The sequence below is a fragment of the Oncorhynchus gorbuscha genome, linkage group LG24, assembly GCF_021184085.1.
Source record: "Oncorhynchus gorbuscha isolate QuinsamMale2020 ecotype Even-year linkage group LG24, OgorEven_v1.0, whole genome shotgun sequence".
Lineage (NCBI taxonomy): Eukaryota > Metazoa > Chordata > Actinopteri > Salmoniformes > Salmonidae > Oncorhynchus > Oncorhynchus gorbuscha.
In genome coordinates, this window is record NC_060196.1 from 29,130,188 (window position 1) to 29,150,965 (window position 20,778).

Genomic DNA, 20,778 nt, shown 5'->3' on the forward strand with positions numbered 1-20,778 from the left:
AAGAATGATGGAGGCCACTGTGTTCTTTGGGACCTTCAATGCTGCAGGAATGTTTTGGTACCCTTCACCAGATCTGTGCCTCGAAACAATCCTGTCTCGGAGCTCTACGGACAATTCCTTCGACCTCATGGCTTGGTTTTTGCTCTGACATGCACTGTCAACTCTGGGACCTTATATAGACAGGTGTGCCTTTCGAAATCATGTCCAATCAATTGCATTTACAACAGGTGGACTCCAATCAAGTTGTAGAAACATCAAGGATGATCCATGGAAACAGGATGCACCTGAGCTCAATTTCGAGTCTCATAGCAAAGGGTCTGAATACTTATGTAAATAAGGTATCTGTTTACTATTTCTAATACATTTGCAAGAATGTCTAAAAACCTGTTTTTGCTTTGTCATTATGGGGTATTGTGTGTAGATTGCAGATATTTGAAATATTTCATCAATTTTACAATAAGGCTGTAACGTAACAAAATGTGGATAAGTCAAGGGGTCTGAATACATTCAGAAGGCACTGTACAAATATTATATTATAAACTGGGTGTGGTCGAGCCCTGAAAGCTGATTGGCTGGAAGCCGTGGTATATCAGACTGTATACCATGGGTTTGACAAAACATTTATTTTTACTGCTCTAATTACATTGGTAACCAGCTTATAATAGCAATAAGGCACCTCTGGGTATTGTGATATATGGCCAATATACCACAGCTAAGGGCTGTGTCCTAGCACTCTGTGTAGCGTTGTGCATAAGAACAGCCCTTAGCCATGGTATATTGGCCATATACCACACCCCCGTGCCTTATTGTTTAATTATAGTATGCTTTATTGGGAAATTGAGAAGAGTTCAAAGTTAAGAGACCATTCAAGTTATTTTGTATTTATTTCAAACAACTGGATGATGCGTCAATACAGCTATTACTGTTACTCATAACCATTATTGCTATTTGCTGTTATTACTACTGACATCACAACCAGCTACGTAGTCATTAGAGGCATATTATGATTGTTATGTCAAATGAAACCAGTGACACTCAACACATTGGCACACAACCATTAAAAAAAAAAAATAATTGTCCAAACCGCTAACCACTAGGGGTGTCCCCGGAAATAAAGGGGCAAAAAAATAATACTCCTATTATCGTCATTAATATACCATCATCTCTAAAACAATAAATGTCAAAAAAAGGAAGCAAGTGGAAATTCAGTTCATGTTAGGGGGCAGTGAAATCCCAAGAGGAATAAAAAGCGCTTGTAGTTTCCATGGGAGCAAGTGATGGCAGATAGTGTGTGAAGAAGAAGAGTTCAGTTGTGGGTTGAAGGGAGTAAAGCACTGGTGCCTGTGTGAGTCTAGATTGCACAGATTAAGCACATTTTTCCAGTCAGTTTTTAAGTATCATCAAACACAAAATAAACTCCACACGGTCTCTTCCTCCTTTTGTCTAACTTATTTTGTTTGTACTGTAACTTTAAGGCAATAGAGGTTTCAAAACCTTGTCTCTTCCCTATATTGCTCTGTCGGTCTCCTTTTAAGAAGGACTTTTCTGGTCTGGAAGAGAATTGATCAGCTTGTTACAAGAAACATAGATATACATTCTATTACATATTAGGATGTATTTCTAGGTCTCTGTTACCTATCCACGCAACGTCGCCCCTCCCCACCTGTATCGCTGAAGGCACTATTAAACAAATGTCTCACTCGTCCTCTCTTTCTCCCTCCCAGCTTTGTCTGTTCTCCGTGTCTGCCTGTTCTCCGTGTCTGCCTGTCCCCCTGTCCCCCCCCCCCATCTGGTCTTTCCCCTGGCTCTTTGGCCCAATTTAAAATATCTTATAAGAGTGCGCAGCGTTTCTTGGGCTTGGTCTCTGGCGGCTCCAGCGCGGCCAAGATGGCCTCATCAAACACGTTCTTCAGACCTCGCTGAGAGAGAGAGACAGAGAGACAGACAGAGAGACAGACAGACAGAGAGAGAGAGACAGAGAGAGAAGTCAATTTACTCATTGATCCACTATTCTAGTTTCACAATGTCCACATTTGCACTATGAAATGCTGTCGACAGTCGCCATCATCCGCTAGTAGTTCCTAGTGAGAAAGTATGACATCAAGACAACGAAGGACAGAGGTCGACAGAGTGAGAGGAAGTTACTTTTCAGAAACCATTCAAGTCACTTACACTCACCATTTTCTGTTTTACCTGAATGAGGGCCAGAGACTTAGTAGAGATTGTGTCTCTTGCCCAAATGTTTACATACACACACACACACACACACCTGGGTGAGGGCGGAGCACTCGACGTATTTGACGGCCCGGAGGTCCCGGCACAGCTTGTCTCCGCTCTCAGGGGCCAGGGGCCGCTGCTTGTTCTTAGCCAGCTTTTCCACTGTGTTGCTGTCGTCCCTCAGGTCCATCTGGGTGCCCACCAGCAGGAAGGGTGTACGCGGACAGTGGTGGGAGATCTCTGGGACCCACTGTGGGAGAGGGGGGAGGGCATATTTGAGTCACACCCAGGTTTTGATCTTGGGATATATTATGTCGATTGAGTATGGGAGGGTTTCTTGTTATATACAGAACCAAGAAAAATGACAGCATGACACATGAAGGTCACATGAAGGTCAGTCAATCTAGAAAATGTCAAGAACTTTGAAAGTTTCTTCAAGTGCAGTCGCAAAAACCATTAAGCACTGATGATAATAATAATATATAATAATAATAATAATATATGCCATTTAGCAGACGCTTTTATCCAAAGCGACTTACAGTCATGTGTGCATACATTCTACGTATGGGTGGTCCCGGGGATCGAACCCACTATCCTGGCGTTACAAACGCCATGCTCTACCAACTGAGCTACAGAAGGACCACATGAAACCACATGAACCACATGAAACTGGCTCTCATGAGGACAGTCACAGGAAATGAAGACCCAGAGTTACATCTGCTGCAGAGGATAAGTTCATTAGAGATACCAGTCTTAGAAATCGGCAATTAACTACACCTCAGTTTGCAGCCCAAATAAATAAATGCTTCACAGAGTTCAAGTAAAAGACACATCAACATCAACTGTTCCGAGGAGACTGCATGAATCAGGCCTTCGAATTGCTGCAAAGACCCGCTGTGTCTTTGTGAGACGCGGAGTTGGTGAACGGATGATCTCCACATGTGTGGTTCCCACCTTGAAGCATGGAGGTGACGTGATGGTGCTTTGCTGGTGACACTGTCAATGATTTATTTAGAATTCAATGCACACTTAACCAGTACGGCTACCACAGCATTCTGCAGCGATACGCCATCCCATCTGGTTTGCGCTTAGTGGGACTATCATTTATTTTTCAACAGGACAATGACACAACACACCTCCAGGCTGTGTAAGGGCTATTTGACCAAGAAGGAGACTGATGGAGTGCTGCATCAGATGACCTGGCCTCCACAATCACCCGACATCAACCCAATTGAGATGGTTAGGGATGAGTTGGACTGCAGAGTGAAGGAAAAGCAGCCAACAAAGTGCTCAGCATAAATGGGAACTCCTTCAAGACTGTTAGAAAAGCATTCCAGGTGACTACCTCATGAAGCTGGTTGAGAGAATGCCAAGAGTGCACAAAGCTGTCATCAAGGCAAAGGGGAGAAAAATAACATTAACCCCAACTAACAAAACACACACAATGCTATGTTTACAGAGAAACCTAGGTGGAAAGACATGGGCTTGAAAACACAAGTCACACGTGTGAGTGTTGTGTTTTGGGGATGTTGGGAAGGGCAGAAAACTAATTTATGTTCTAGCAAATGGACAATAAAGTTGTATTCCACACACACCTTCTCACGGACATTCTCAAAAGAGGACGGTGATACGACAGAGAAGCACACCAGGAAGACATCTGTCTGAGGGTAGCTGAGTGGTCGCAGTCTGTCATAGTCCTCCTGACCTGGGGAGGGCGACAGAGAGAGACAACAAAACAAAAATGTTTTTTTTTACGTCAAGGATACCTTTCATATGCAAGGAAAAGTCTAAATAAGACAACTGCACAATGGACTCTACATGATCTAGTTTATATTTGAGCTTGGTGGACTAACACAAGCAGACTAACCCAGAAACACTTGTTAAGACACGATGGTAAATGCTATAACTACATAGGCTATTTACCCTTGCAATGTTAAATGCTTAGATGCCTGGAGAGAAACACAATCTGTAAGCACCGTGTGAAAGTAAAACAGGCAGACCATGGTGAGTGAGAAGAAAGTATTACAAGTCGAGGCTCAAGACACTGTAGTTAGGAAGCACTCACACAGAGAGAGAGAGAGAGAGAGAGAGAGAGAGAGAGAGAGAGAGAGAGAGAGAGAGAGACAGAGAGAGAGAGAGAGAGAGACAGAGAGAGAGAGAGAGACAGAGAGAGACAGAGAGAGAGAGAGAGAGAGAGAGAGAGAGAGAGAGAGACAGAGAGAGACAGAGAGAGAGAGAGACAGAGAGAGAGAGAGACAGAGAGAGAGAGACAGAGACAGAGAGAGACAGAGAGGCCATTTTGTTTTACCTGCTGTATCGAACAGCCCCAGAGTGTAGGGCTCCCCTCCGATCATCACTGTCACTGCATAGTTATCAAACACCTGAGGAAGAGATAGATAGAGGATCAATCATTACGGATTTCATAACATGTAGAGTTTTGATTTAAAATTTATTTTAGTATTTATTTTCCAGTAAAAAAATTTTTTTTTTAAATCATACACAGCATAAAAAAATGTAAGTGACAGGGATATCACAAAAAAAGTCAGACTTATTTCCATTGTCGTCCCTAAAAAAAAATAAAAAAAAAAAAAATAGATATATAGTACAAGTATATATAGTACAAGTAGCTTATACAGTATGTCTACCTGACATGTTGGAAGAGAAGTTTGGGGAGAAAAAAAAAATAGGATACAAATTCTTACAAAAAATTGTATATGTATGTATATTTTTTAAAGGCGATTGAAAAGTCTCTCTAGTAGTCTGTTCTGGATAATGGCAAGGGAGTTGAGGCAGTGGGCTGGAAAGGCAGTATAGCTTGAGTGGAGGGCATCGTCGGTACATCCAGGGAGAAACAAATAGAGGCCCGGAGTGTTTGTCAGGGCACCAACACGGGTTTCTCTGACCTTCAGTTCATCCGCAGGAGCCGCTTCTCTGCAGGTACTGGTCCTCCATTGCCGAAAATGTGGCAACTGGGTAATGCCACGGCTGCTGAAAAAGCGCTCAAAGAAGACTCCACACGGATAGTAGTTAGGAACTAGTCCTTTAGCCTTCTCTGCCATCCCTGGACATTGCATGCAGTTGTTGTCGTCAATTCCAAGCAGATTTAAAAAAATGTGATGCATTATTTCAAACCAAATAGCCAGCTACATACGGTGCATTCGGAAAGTAATTCAGACCCCTGGACTTTTCCACATTTTGTTACGTTACAGCCTTGTTCAAAAAATGCATTGGACATTATTTGGAAAGGTGCACACTTGAGTTGACAGTGCATGTCAGAGCAAAAACCAAGCTATGAGGTCGAAGGAATTGTGCTTAGATCTCCGAGACAGGATTGTGTCGAGGCACAGATCTGGGGAAGGGTACCAAAACATTTCTGTAGCATTGAAGGTCCCAAAAAAAACACAGTGGCCTCCATCATTCTTAAATGGATGAAGTTTGGAACCACCAAGACTCTTCCTAGAGCTGGCTGCCAGGCTAAACTGAGCAATGGGGGAGAAGGGCCTTGGTCAGAGAGGTGACCAAAAACCCGATAGTACCTGACAGAGCTCCAGAGTTCCTCTGTGGAGATGGAAGAACCTTCCAGAAAGACAACCATCTCTGCAACACTCTACCAATCAAGCCTTTATGGTAGTTGCCAGATGGAAGCCTCTCTTCAGTAAAAGGCACAACAGCCCGCTTGGAGTTTGCCAAAAGGCACCTAAAGACGCTCAGACCATGAGTAACAAGATTCTCTGGTCTGATAAAACCAAGATTGAGCTCTTTGGCCTGAATGTTAAGCGTCATGTCTGGAGGAAACATGGCACCATCCCTACGGTGAAGCATGGTGGTGGCAGGGTCATGCTGTGGGGATGATTTTCAGTGGCAGTGACTCGGGACACTAGTCAGGTTTGAGCGAAAGATGAACGGAGCAAAATATATGTCAATGAATGTCCTTGAGTGGCCAAGCCAGAGCCCGGAGTTGAATCCCATCGAACATCTCTGGAGACACCTGAACAAAATACAGGCCTTTGGCTTTAAAGCACTGCCTCCATATTCATCAGATAGTTCTTTGGTTGCCATGACAACCATTAGGTAGCCTAGGCGGAGAGCTCTGTCTAGGCCTACAGTGCATTCGGAAAGTATTCAGACCCCTTCACCTTTTCCACATTTTGTCACGTTCAACCTTATTCTAAAATGTATGAAATTGTTTACCCCCTCAATCGACACACAATACACCATAATGACTAAGCAAAAACAGTTGATAAATTTGAGCAAATTTAATACAAGTAAAAAAATATCACATTTACATAAGTATTCAGACCCTTTATTTCACCTTTATTGAGAACAAGTTCTCCTTTACAACTGCGACCGTGCCAAGATAAAGCAAAGCAGTGCGACACAAACAACACAGAGTTACGCATGGAATAAACAAACATACAGTCAATAATACAATAGAAAAAGTCTATATACAGTGTGTGCAAATGAGGTAGGATAAGGGAGGTAAGGCAATAAATAGGCCATAGTGGCAAACTAATTATAGCAATTAAACACTGGAGTGATAGACGTATGCAAGTAAAGATACTGGGGTGCAAAGGAGCAAAATAATAACAGTATGGGGATGAGGTAGTTGGATGGGCTATTTACAGATGAGCTATGTACAGGTGCAGTGATCTGTGAGCGGCTCTGACAGCTGGTGCTTACAGCTAGTGAGAGAGACATGAGTCTCCAGTTTCAGTGATTTTTGCAGGTCGTTCCGGTCATTGGCAGCAGAGTATTGGAAGGAAGGTGGCCAAAGGAGGAATTGGCTTTGGGGGTGACCAGTGAGATATACCTGCTGGAGCGCATGCTACGAGTGGGTGCTGCTATGGTGACCAGTGAGCTGAGATAAGGCAGGGCTTTACCTAGAAACAACTTATTCATGACCTGGAGCCAGTGGATTTGGTAATGGATATGAAGCGAGGGCCAGCCAACGAGAGCATACAGGTCGCAGTGGTGGGTAGGATATGGGGCTTTGGTGACAAAACGGATGGGACTGTGATAGACTGCATCCAATTTGTTGGGTAGAGTGGATCGGTAGGATAGTCAGCGAAATAGGAAGCCGATTCTAGATTTAATTTTGTATTGGAGATGCTTAATGTCAGCCTGGAAGGAGAGTTTACAGTCTAACCAGACAGCTAGGTATTTGTAGTTGTCCACATATTCTAAGTCAGAACAGTCCAGAGTTGTGATGCTGGACGGGCAGGCAGGTGTGGGCAGCGATCGGTTGAAGAGCATGCATTTAGTTTAACTTGCATTTAAGAGCAGTTGGAGGTCACGGAAAGAGAGTTGTATGGCATTGAAGCTCGTCTGGAGGTTAGTTAACACAGTGTCCAAAAAAGGTCCAGAAGTGTACAGACTCGTGTCATCTGTGTAGAGGTGGATCAGAGAATCACCTGCAGCAAGAGTGACATCATTGATGTATACAGAGAAGAGTCGGCCCGAGGATTGAACCCTGTGGCACCCCCATAGAGACTTCAATTAAAGAGCACAACTCTTCAGCGTACCAGTGGCCATCGAAGGTGAGCATTTGCCCACTGAAGTTGGTTACGACGTCGAACTGCAGTCAGGTCAAGACAATGAGCACGCAGATGAGCTTCCCTAAGACGGTTTCTGATAGTTTGTGCCAAAATGCATCGGTTGTGCAAACCCATAGTTTCATCAGCTGTCCGGGTGGCTGGTCTCAGACGATCCCGCAGGTGAAGAAGCCGGATGTGGAGGTCCTAGGCTGGCATGGTTAGACATGGTCTGCGATTGTGAGGGCCGGTCGGACGTACTTCCAAATTCTCTAAATTGAAGGTGGCTTATGGTAGAGAAATGAACATTCAATTATCTGGCAACAGCTCTGGTGGACATTCCTGTAGTCAGCATGCCAATTGCCAATTGTATGGTGTGACAAAACTGCAAATTTTTATAGTGGCTTTCTATTGTCCCCAGGACAAGGTGCACCTGTGTAATGATCATGCCATTTTAAATCAGCTTCTTGATATGCCACACCTGTGAGATGGTTGGACTCACAGTAGGCCTACATCAATTCATTGATTAGGATCTCCATTAGCTGACAGCTAGTCTCAATGGGGTCCGACACATAACGAAAAATACATTACCATCCCTGTACTTTAGATTTGCGTGTGCTTTTGTGAAATTGTTAGATATTACTGCACTGTTGGAGATATACACAAGCATTTCGCTACACCCGCAATAACATCTGCAAAAGACTTTACAATTTAAATACATTTACATGTAGTGTGTATGTATGTGTGTTGGTTTGGTTTACATCAAATCAAATTTTAATTGGTCACATACACATAGTTAGATGTTCATGCGAGTGTAGCAAAATGCTTGTGCTTCTAGTTCCGACCGAGCAGTAATATCTAACAATTTCACAACAACTACCTTACACACACACACACACACACACACACACACACACACACACACACACACACACACACACACACACACACACACACACACACACACACACACACACACACACACACACACACACACACACACACACACACACACACACACACGTGTGTAAAATAATGAATAAGAATATAATATATGGATGAGCGGTGTGTGTGTGTGCATCCATCGGTTGCAAATACATACACACAAGTAGGTCACATGGGGGAGAGGCGTTGTGAGGTGTTACTTTATTTGTTTCTTTTTAAAAACAGGTTTGCAGTTCACTTAAAATACTGTACATTTCCTTGAAATTGTTCTGGGACTGGGGACTTTGAAAAGACCCCTGGTGGCATGTCTGGTGGGGTAAGTGTGTGAGTTAGTGATGTGTGTAAGTTGACTATGCAAACAATTAGGAATTTCCAACACATGAATGTTTCTTATAAAAACCAGGAAGTCACGCAGCCAGTCTTTCCTCAACTCTCAGCCAAGAGAGACTGACATGAGTAGTATTTATATTAACCCTCTGATTACAATGAAGAGCAAGACGTTCTGGGCCAGCTCCAGCTTAACTATGTCTTTGTTGCACTTGACCATATGACTGGACAATAACAATAACTGGACTTGCTTTTTAGAGTGTAGTGTCAAAAAAGAAGAGCACCTCTTTATTACGGACAGACCTCTCCCCATCTTTACAACTACTGAATCTATATGGTACAGGTGTGGATACAGGAATATGGTTATGCTGTTTCATAACCTATTTTCATAACTTATATCCCACCCACCCAATTATGTGGATATATTGAAGCAACATCTCAAGACATCAGTCAGCTTGGACGCAAATGGGTCTTCCAAATGGACAATGACCCCAAGCATACTTCCAAAGTTGTGGCAAAATGGCTTAAGGACAACAAAGTGAAGGTATTGGGGTGGCCATCACAAAGCCCTGACCTCAATCCCATAGACAATGTGTGGGCAGAACTGAAAAAGTGTGAGCATTCAAGGAGGCCTACAAACCGGACTCAGTTACACCAGCTCTGTCAGGAGGAAAGGGCCAAAATTCACCAAACTTATTGTGGGAAGCTTGTGGAAGGCTACCTGAAACTTTTGACCCAAGTTAAACTATTTAATTATTATTATTATTATATATTATTTAAAGGCAATGCCACCAAATACTAATTAAGTGTATGTAAACTTCTGACTCACTGGGAATGTGATGAAAGAAATAAAATATGAAATAAATCATTCTCTCTACTATTACTCTGACATTTCACATTCTTCAAATAAAGTGGTGATCCTAACTGACCTAAGACATTGACTTTTTACTCAGATTAAATGTTAGGAATGGTGAAAAACTGAGTTTAAATGCATTTGGCTAAGGTGTATGTAAACCTCTGACATCAACTATATGTACATACATACACATGAAAACCCCTCACTTTGGTTCCCTTGACAGAACAGTGTATGGTACTTAGTGGTAAGTGGTCAAAGGGAACCATGTCGTCAACTAAGTAAGCCCTGATTTATACCACATGTACGCATGGAAGAACTACAAGTAGCTACACAAAATGGTATTGCGTAGAGAAACTACGTAGACTCGTGCAGCCCAGTCATTCATAACTTGACGCAATAATGCCATTTTGCGTAGCGTGCTTGTGTTGCGTACGTAGGGTATCAGAATGTTTCACAGCGTTCTTGTTCCTCTTTAGGGGACTCCCCGTATAGACAAAGAAGCCACATACTGTTCAGTAAAAATGAGGAATTGTCTTGACTCAGCTCATCTATAATGTGCTGATGAAACCACTGTGCTTCGTGCTGAATTGCATTGCCATTTCTCGTTTTTTTGTCTCTGTCGCACAATACTGCGTAGACAGTGACTACCGAAGGGCAGGTTCACGGGCGGTATCATTTTCAAGCTTTTTTGTAGGTCAGAAAACTTTGAAGGAAAATTGTAACCCTGTGCTCAAAACACATAGTCTCTTTAACCCAACCGGTGTTTCTCCCACCATTTCATAGGTGGGTTCCAGAAAGTGACAAATTGCTGTAGGGAGTTCTTGACGTTGCTTTGGAAAATGTAGACTAGCGTGAAACACTAAATCACTGCTGCCATTTTTAGGTGTTCTATTTGAAAGGAGTCTTATGGCTGTCACCTGGGAATTAATAACAGTGTTAACTACTATCACTTTAGTGTACATGTTTGTCTTTGTAGTGTGGAGCTTGAGGGTCATTCCCTCAATTTGGGTGGGAGATTCCTGACATTCCTGCCTTGTGTAGTCACGAAACCACCAATTTACTTTCTTCCCTGGCTGTCCACTCCCTGTTTCATCTCAGGCCTCATCCTAGTCCATTCTTACACTTGAGTTTGAGCCTCCCCAGGCGACAAGGAGAGGAAGCTATTTCAGACCATTGAGATGCACCCACAAGTAGGGGTGTAATGGTTCACCAAACCCACCTGTTGCTGTTTTGGGGTCACGGTTCAGTTTTCGGGACAGCAGAAAAATACAATTCCAACAGTTACTTTAGTTAGCAAAAATCAAAAGCACCCTATTTGGGGCACAGTTTCTGTGGCATCATTCACAATGTTCCTGGCATTGTCTTTTAGCCATCAAGTAGAGGTCTAAAAAGTTGGACACGTTCCGAAATGGACCTGGGGCATTCCCACCAAGACAAATGTGCAGAAATATATTTTTCAATACAGAGATCTTTTCCGAACAGACCCGAGGTTGACCAGTTCTGTATAGACGTGGTCGGATCAGAGTGAGGGAAGCAGCAGAAAAGTCCACTTGTAAGCTATTTTATTAACCAGAGCTGATACAGCGTGAAGGAGAGTAGGCGGAGGACAGACCATGCGGTGTGTGTCCTGTGATCGGGAGCAAGGAAGTGAAACGGGAGCAAGGAAGGAGGGACAGGCAGCAACCAACCGAGCCGACTTGCGCGAGTAGACCAACTTGTCATAGCTAGGTTATTTATCATCCAATATAATTACGTAGTACCTCTCGACTGCATCAAACCGAGAGAAGCTAGTTGGCTAAAATAGCTAGCTAAGAGCTAGCTAGGCTAATTGAGTCTGCATGCACTTTCTTCCTGTCCTACAGTTAGTTACAAATAACACATAGCATATACTTCTCATTTAAACTCATTCCATCTTTCATTGATTAGATCATCTCCTAACTTGCTTTGCCACACACAGAGGCTCTATGACTTGGCGCTTTGATGACTTGTGATTGGCCGACAAAAGCAAGCTACACGCCCCACTCTGCATAGGCTATTCTCGTTGATCAGTGGAGAACATAATATTAGCTTTTTATCCACAACTCTCTGTCCATCGCCATTGTAGTTGACTGTAAAGCCAAAATGTTCCTAAACTGCAGATTTAAATTCTGGTTACTCGTTCCCACCACTCACCATCTACATAGTTCCCGGGTACACCTTAGAGGTTAGTTTAAATTAAAATTTTATTTACAACGTGCGCATAGGCTGTAGTTGTTTTAATGGAATTCCATACATTTTTCCCATTCAGATTTACTCACAAGTCAATGGCATACAATGCAGCATAGGCATAACCTAGAGTTAAAAAATATATATTTTAATTTGGAATGCATTAATTCGGGTTCACAGTGCGTACTGAACAGAGGTCCCGGTACCGAACGGGTCGGTAGGAATATGTGTACCCTTACAGCCCTACCCACAAGTCATGCTTGCTAGAGTTGGGGTGCATCTCAATGGTCTAATATGTCTTCCTCTCCTTGTCACCTTTCTTTTAACTGCACTGAATATGATTGAACACTAGTGCTACACTGAATACTGAAACCTTTGTACTTTTTTGATACTAGAACATGAAAAGAGGCTCTACTGATTGAGAGAGGATCAAGTCTGTCTATCAGCAAAGCTGATGTCACCTTCTAGCGCGAGCGCACCGTGTCTTCTCCACTTAGTCATTGCTAGCTCTAGCCTGTCCTGAGGAATCCCTGCACTCGCTGGGAGTCTGGGCTGCATCATGTTAACATCTGTGCAGCAAGTGTGTGGAGCTAACACACTTCAATAAAGCAACACAGCATGTAGAAATCTTGCAACTGTTAATTACTGTTCGCAAAACAAAGTTAATTCTAGGCTAGAACACGTCACAATGCAAGAAGATACCGGTAGCTTCCAGCTATTCAGAGCAACTTTTCATGCAAGCTTACAGCTGAAGCTCACATCAATTCACTACCCTAGAACTTTGTTTGTGATAATACGCAAACCATAACACACAGTATGCTTATTTCAAAGCTGATTGTCACCAAAAACCATACAGTCATATCCAAAAAACCTTCTTTTATGCCAATGTTGTTGATCAGTACAATAAAATAAGTCCAACTAATTGTTTTTCCATCTGTACACTTTGGCTAATATGCCGCCTCTTTTTGCTGTGGTATCGTTTTGGTATCGAGTATCGTGATGGTATTGATTATCGTGATACTGAACCTGGAATCAAAGTCAAATTTCTGGTATCGTGACAACACTATTGAATACTGCCTGAATATGAAAGAATTGGAGAGGTGAAAGCAATCTATCATAGGCTTATTTCTTTCACCTCTCATGTGTTTTTATACACCAGTGCTGAAAGACGAAAGCAAGGAGGCCCCTTTCGACTATTAGGATGCAGCCATGGACTTCAGTCTGCCACACACCATTGGTCTGCTTATCCGGTATTGGGTTGACAAACCATGGGAGGCCGCGCTTTTAACGGGAAGTTCAAGTTTAGACATAAAAACAGTGAGGCGTTGGGGCATGCAGTGGAAAGGCGCGGCAGGCAGCACACATTGAAGAGCAACCAAGCAAAGTCAGAAACACATCTCTGATCACCATGACGATAATGTGTTGTTTGGACAGAGCCAGGCCTAACACCATAGAGAATGGTGGGTAAAAAAAAGTAACTGCCTCTACAAGGGTGACTGTCCACACTACAGCCATATTCAGATGTTTCAACTCCCAAATGCAGTAGTACAAGGACTGTATTCACCAATAAATTAAAGGTTCTAAGAATGCACTACATGCATCTAATATAAGAATACACTAGGCCATTGTAGGTCATCTCAGCCTATTTCTGTACATGTAAGAGTATTTCAATACCTACCAAATCAACCAGTTGCATTGTTTGAGCATGTCGAGTCATCTGCTTATAATTTTTAAAAACTTAAATTGCCACGTGATTCTTATGAGAAGAGTGCACTGTAGTGAGTATAGAAGGACGGAGAAACGTCACGGAGACAATTGGGTCTGTTTTACAGGCCAACATGAACACACCCAGTTCGACCTGACTGGACATAGAGGACTGAGTCGACAGACTCTCTCTGCCAGGCTCTGGTACATCACTGTACCAAGTACATTACTGCCAGAGAGAGATGGGCTTGATAGAAATAGCTACTCATCACACACTGCCTGCAGCACCGCAGTACAGTGCTGTGTGTGTGTGGGGGGGGGTGCTTAGTCAAAGTTTCAACTTAATGTTGAGAGTTAGAATAGTAGAACACACAAGGTGCAATTTCTAAATTTGTTTGTGCATCAGCAGTTTATCTTCTTATGTCAGTCACTGATAGCTGATATATGCTAATTGACTGACTAAAATGTTTTCGATTACTAAGCCAGTTTAGCGGCCAGCTACCTGGTTGCAAGTTTGAATCCCCGAGCTGACATGGTACAAATCTGTCATTCTGCCCCTGAACAAGGCAGTTCCTAGGCAGTCATTGAAAATACTAATTTGTTCTTAACAGACTTGCCTAGTTAAATAAAGCTCAAATAAAGGTGAAAAGGCTTGTAGCCCGACTGCTTTTTGGTCCATAACCACTTCCATAAGAGTCTGGCTCTTCATCAAAGAGCTAGTTTTCAGCTACAAAACAAATACCTTCTCTTATTAAAACCCATTCTATATGTGAGATTCTGCACAGATCAAGAATTACAGACTGTGTGTGGAGGCTTTTGCTCCCGCCCAGCACTACACACACTGGATCCATTCAATAGCGGTTTAAATTTGATTAGTTGAAACAGAAATGTGTTAGAAAATAGTCTGGAACAAACGGCACAAACTGCAGCGGCTCCTGTTGCACACACCCCCTAGTCTAGACACTTGACAAACCCCGACACTTGGCCATGCCCCGCTCAAAGACCTTTCTTGACAACACTCCAATCAGTGCCACTCACCGTGGGGACGTATTCCGAGGGGAACTTGTTGGTGGTGTAGGAGATCAACAGGCAGGTCTTTCCCACTGCACCGTCACCCACTACCACACACTTTATGGTCTGCATCTGGATGGAGACAGACAGACAGACAGACAGACAGACAGACAGACAGACAGACAGACAGACAGACAGACAGACAGACAGACAGACAGACAGACAGACAGACAGACAGACAGACAGACAGACAGACAGACAGACAGACAGACAGACAGACAGACAGACAGACAGACAGACAGACAGACAGACAGACAGACAGACAGACAGACAGACAGACAGACAGACAGACAGACAGACAGACAGACAGACAGACAGACACAGACAGACAGACAGACAGACAGACAGACAGACAGACAGACAGACAGACAGACAGACAGACAGACAGACAGACAGACAGACAGACAGACAGACAGACAGACAGACAGACAGACAGACAGACAGACAGACAGACAGACAGACAGACAGACAGACAGACAGACAGACAGACAGACAGACAGACAGACAGACAGACAGACAGACAGACAGACAGACAGACAGACAGACAGACAGACAGACAGACAGACAGACAGACAGACAGACAGACAGACAGACAGACAGACAGACAGACAGACAGACAGACAGACAGACAGACAGACAGACAGACAGACAGACAGACAGACAGACAGACAGACAGACAGACAGACAGACAGACAGACAGACAGACAGACAGACAGACAGACAGACAGACAGACAGACAGACAGACAGACAGACAGACAGACAGACAGACAGACAGACAGACAGACAGACAGACAGACAGACAGACAGACAGAAACAGAGTTGAATGTACTGATTGATGCTGGTGAAACTTCAGACCAATCGGGGAAGACAAAAAATCTGCAAATGTCTTTTTGGTAGCTGTAGTCATAATTTAGATAAACCAATGACACATACCTCTTATCTCACTAAGTATAACATTACATTTACATTTAAGTCATTTAGCAGACGCTCTTATCCAGAGCGACTTACAAATTGGTGCATTCACCTTATGACATCCAGTGGGACAGTCACATATATTGAGAGAGAGAGGGAGGCAAGATAATACATCATGAGAGGGTGGGCACAAGAGTGAGAGCAGACACAACCATTGTATGACTCATTGGCCACAGACCCAACAGTGTGTTTGTGAATAACAAGTGGTAAGAATTCCAACCATCTAGATCGCTCAAGTGCACACAATAGGCTGTCAGACACCGTTCACAGCACAAGGCCCTGTGACCAGTATGTTGCTGAGCAACGACTCATATTGTTAAATGCGCTACATGGTCAATACGCTTTCTGCAATGGCCGTATAGCATTTACTTTAATGCGGCCTCCGCAGAAGTCAGGGCGAACATATTTTTTTGCGCGTCATGTAGCAGCGCAGAGCTGTTGTCAAGGAAGTGACTTTGTATTGATACAGGACCTCCCGCCCTCACCTAATCATGTCAATGCGGAGCAATACCGAGCCCCTGCATTGTTACACAATTTGAGAGGCCAAGGCGATGCGGCACAGAGTGCCTCCAGAGGCCCAGGAATTGCGTCACACCACCAATACGGCTCCGCCGACCACACTTTCAGGACAAGCATAAATTGTCTCTTAGAGCAGAGACAAGACCATCTCGTCATTATATAGAGTATCTCTTATTTACATCACCATTTCATCAATGAGGGTCTTGTGATTATTTTGACGGTTGGGAGTATGACATAAGTAATTAACATCAATGCTAGTTCTAAATGCTTTCCAACAAAAACATACGAAACAAATCAAATGTGACAATGTATCAGACTTAACGTTATAACTATCACACGAGGATTGCAGGCAAGCAAACACTTGGGAATAGGCTAGCCAACATCTAACGTTAAAGAAGCAAGTTATTTTCTTTAAAAAACGTTATTTACTGTACCATAACATGCATGGATAATATGGGCACAATTATAGCTAGCTTACTAACCAACTTTTTTGTAGCACGTTCAAACCTTGCTAATTGCTACATTGTTGCTTACTAGCTACTGTTAGCTAGCTGACGTTAAGGTTACTGGCTGTCACTTCCGCATACAATGTTCGAGGTAAGGTGATGGTAGCAAGCGAACTAGCCAATAAAAAAGGGGAAAAAACACATGTAAAGTTTTGAATCATATTAAATCTCAACTAGAGCTTGCCAAACCGACTAAACAGAGCGTTTTATATCTGGCTAACGTTACCCATCATAGGTCGCTAGGCTAACGTTAGCTTGTTAGCGAGCTAAATCCCAGACGAGGCCTGTAAAACCGTTTCGCCTCAAACATTTTCAGTGCCATGTAATTTTTTTAAAACAATGAAGTAAAGTAAACAGAAACGAATGCTATTTTCCCAAGCTGCTATGTCGACACATAGCACGTAACGTCAACTGGTTAAAAACAACAAACAAAAGATAGCTAACGTTCTTAGCAGCTAACTTTAGCAAGCTGGTTAGCTAGGTGTCAACTGCTAATGCCGTTGTTTAAAAATAAATACATACACTAAGTTGTTCCAAATGTAAATATGTACTCTTTCTACATAATATACATTTCGCGATTTATCTCAAATCAGGCATAGATTACAAAAGTTTCGCTACCGTATCAATCCAACACAGGCGTTGTCACATCCGGGATTCATACACATGATCACAGTGAAGGAGGCGTTTCATTCAACACGGCCTCCAATATTCTTGAGGTTCATCTGTGGCTCATCATATGGCATTTAGTGAGTATATCTCCTACATTTTATCTACCCTCCCGTTTAGTTATATAAAAAAAATCTAGAGAGCCAAAGAGAGAGACATCCTCCAAAGAGACTACATACATTGTCCTTGGCAAGTGGCGAGACAACCTTGAAAATATTTTATTAGGGCAGGTAGGTGATCTTCAATGGAGAGGGATTGACATTGGCAAAACGTTTTTCACTAAACATAATTAATCAATCTGCGGTATTGATTTACTGATCAGTGCACATTGAGAGTCTGTAAACGTTCAGGTTCAGAGCAAGCCCGGAACTGAGTCATGCCACAGGAGATTTGAGCTAGGTGAGGCGAGTAAGCACGACTGAATGTTATTCTAGCAGGAGTGAATAACGCATTTTTTAAAACAGTGGGTTACTTGTGAGCATAGTGAATTTTGGGGAGGATCGCTTGCCTGGCAATCCAGATTCCTTGTTCCGGCCAAATGCTAGGCCACACCCACACAAGTAGTTTGGATCTCCCATAGAGATAGTTCATAGAGATAGATAGAGGACACATTTTTGTATCTGTGACATTATATCATCTGTGACAGCATGGGCTGTCACATATCCATTTTAAAGTGGTTATTTTTCTTCTTAACTATTGGACCATCAAATCAAGTCTTATTGGTCACATACACATTATTAGCAGATGTTATTGCGAGTGTAGCGAAATGCTTCTGCTTCTAGTTCCGACAGTGCAGTAACATCTAATAAGTAATATCTAACAATAACACAACAAATCTAAGTAAAGGAATGGAATAAGAATATTGCTACATAAATATAATACATAAATATATGGATGAGCAATGATAGAGCGGCATAGGCTAAGATGTAATATAATACAGTATATACATATGAGATGAATAATGCAAGATAAGTTAACATTATTAAAGTGGCATTATTGAAGTTACTAGTGTTCCATTTATTAAAGTGGCCAATGATTTCAAATCTGTATGTAGGCAGCAGCATCTCTGTGTTTAGTGATGGCTGTTTATCAGTCTGATGGCCTTGAGATAGAAGCTGTTTTTCAGTCTCTCGGTCAGGGCTGTGAAGCACCTGTACTGACCTCGCCTTCTGGATGGTAGTGGGGTTAATAGGCAGAGGCTCGGGTGGTTGTTGTCCTTGATGATCTTTTTGGCCTTCCTGTGACATCGGGTGCAGTAGGTGTCCTGGAGGGCAGGTAGTTTGCCCCTGGTGATGCATTTTGCACCACCCTCGGGAGAGCCCTGCGGTTGTGGGTGGTGCAGTTGACATACCTAGCGGTGATACAAGCCCGACAGGATACTCTCAATTGTGCATCTGTAAAAGTTTGTGAGGGTTTTAGGTGACAAGCCACTTTTTTTCAGCCTCCTGAGGATGAAGAGGTGCTGTTGCGCCTTCTTCACCACACTGTCTGTGTGGGTGGACCATTTCAGTTTGGCTGTGATGTGTACGCAGAGGAACTTAACTTTCCACCTTCTCCATTGCTGTCCCATCGGTGTGGATAGGGGGGTGGTTCCTCTGCTGTTTCCTGAAATCCACGATCATCTCCTTTGTTTTGTTGACATTAAGTGAGAGGTTATTTTCCTGACACCATACTCCGAGAGCCTCCACCACCTCCCTGTAGGCTGACTCGTCGTTGTTGGTAATCAAGCCTACTACTGTTGTGTCATCTGCAAACTTGATGATTGAGTTGGAGGTGTGCATGGCCACGTAGTCATGGGTGAAGAGGGAGTACAGGAGTGGGCTGAGCACGCACCCTTGTGGAGCCCCAGTGTCGAGGATCAAGCGAGGTGGAGATGTTGTTTCCTACCTTAACCACCTGGGGGGCAGCCCGTCAGAAAGTCCAGGACCCAATTGCACAGGGCGGGGTTGAGACCCAGGGCCTCAAGCTTAATGATGAGCTTGAAGGGTACCATGGTGTTGAATGCTGAGCTATGCAATGAACAGCATTCTTACATAGGTATTCCTATTGTCCAGATGGGATAGGGCAGTGTGTAGTGTGGTGGCGATTGCAAAGTCTGTGGACCTATTGGGGTGGTAAGCAAATTGAAGTGGGTCTAGGGTGACAGGTAAGGTGGAGGTGATATGATCCTTGACTAGTCTCTAAAAGCACTAAATGATGACCGAAGTGAGTGCTTCTGGGTGATAGTCATTTAGTTCAGTTACCTTTGCATTCTTGGGTACAGGAACAATGGTGGCCATCTTGAAGCATGTGGGGACAACAGACTGGGATAGGGAGAGATTGAATATGTCTGTAAACACACCAGCCAGCTGGTCTGCGCATGCTCTGAGGACGCGGCTAGGGATGCCATCTGGGCCGGCAGCCTTGTGAGGGTTAACACGTTTAAATGTCTTACTCATGTCGGCCACGGAGAAAGAGAGCCCATAGTCCTTGGTAGCGGGCCACGCTGGTGGCACTGTATTATCCTCAAAGCGGGCAAAGAAGGTGTTTAGTTGGAAGCAAGATGTCGGTGTCAATGACATGGCTGGTTTTCCTTTTGTAGTCTGATTGTCTGTGGACCCTGCAACATACGTAAATAATACATTAAAAAAAGCAAAATACTGCAAAGTACTAGAAGGACTAGAAGCAAGGCAGCCCTCTCTGTCGGCGCTATTTTGAGCACGATGACCCGATTGGACATGATTCCAACCGGGTCATCTGGAGGGATCAGCCAATGAAGCTAGAAGTCCCACTCAGTTGACTACATTAAAATGGTGGAAGCCCTCAATGGCGCTGCTGTTACTAAAATAGATTTTTGGCTACTAGAGGCCTCTATCATTCTCTATGGTAACCCCCAACACTTCACCAGAGAGGAAGAGGTGAAGTGAGAGGGATAAATGGACCCAAAATCTGTGTTTTGTTGGTCTTCTCCAGCAGGTGGGTTTTTTTTTTCTCGCTCACCATGCAAGGAGTTTTTGTATTGCAGTTGATGAGCGTGTCGAATTTGATCAACAACATGTTTTTTTCCTATACCCCGCCTATTTCTACAATTTATCTTAAAGGTGCATTTGCCGTTTCCTGGTGGCTAAAATTCTATGTTCGCCTAATTTCAGTTTGTGACAAAACAACCTATGTGTAGACAGTCATTGTACCATCTAAACCGCTCTAAAAATATATTTTCAGTAACCAAGAATATTGTATTTCCAGCTGTTTGAAGATGACGAAATTGAATCTCAAGTG

The 20,778-nt window shown here is 43.2% G+C and overlaps 2 protein-coding genes across 5 annotated transcripts in view; one reads left to right on the top strand and one right to left on the bottom strand.

Annotated features, from left to right (window-relative positions):
• Nucleotides 1–865: 865 nt before the first annotated feature.
• On the bottom strand, nt 866–17,612 carry LOC124012088 (cell division control protein 42 homolog). Of its 2 annotated transcripts, none has more exons than XM_046325484.1 (6): nt 17,473–17,612; nt 14,824–14,928; nt 4,526–4,598; nt 3,813–3,922; nt 2,270–2,467; nt 866–1,919 (listed from the first exon to the last, which is right to left on the bottom strand). In XM_046325484.1, the coding sequence occupies exons 2-6, from the start codon at nt 14,926–14,928 to the stop codon at nt 1,830–1,832; spliced, it is 576 nt and encodes a 191-aa protein (XP_046181440.1). In that variant the 5' UTR covers nt 17,473–17,612; the 3' UTR covers nt 866–1,829. The 2 variants fall into 2 exon arrangements, with proteins under 2 accessions (XP_046181440.1, XP_046181441.1); XM_046325485.1 differs by having other exon boundaries at nt 17,377–17,503.
• LOC124012087 (gamma-enolase-like) overlaps nt 17,103–20,778 on the top strand; it is a 28,009-nt gene continuing 24,333 nt past the window's right edge. Inside the window, exon 1 of one of the 3 annotated variants that reach the window (XM_046325479.1) lies at nt 17,103–17,600. In XM_046325479.1, the coding sequence (XP_046181435.1) occupies nt 17,591–17,600 (10 nt within the window). In that variant the 5' untranslated portion in view covers nt 17,103–17,590. The other 2 variants (XM_046325483.1, XM_046325481.1) reach the window with 2 other exon arrangements.

What these genes read in the sequence shown, in the direction of transcription:
- LOC124012088 (XM_046325484.1), bottom strand. Translation starts at nt 14,928, where the DNA reads ATGCAGACCATAAAGTGTGTGGTAGTGGGTGACGGTGCAGTGGGAAAG. An exon ending in GGGGCTGTTCGATACAGCAG is followed by an intron (nt 3,923 to 4,525) that starts GTAAAACAAAAT and finishes CGCCCTCCCCAG; the next exon opens with GTCAGGAGGACTATGACAGA. An exon ending in TTGAGAATGTCCGTGAGAAG is followed by an intron (nt 2,468 to 3,812) that starts GTGTGTGTGGAA and finishes CCTCTCCCACAG; the next exon opens with TGGGTCCCAGAGATCTCCCA.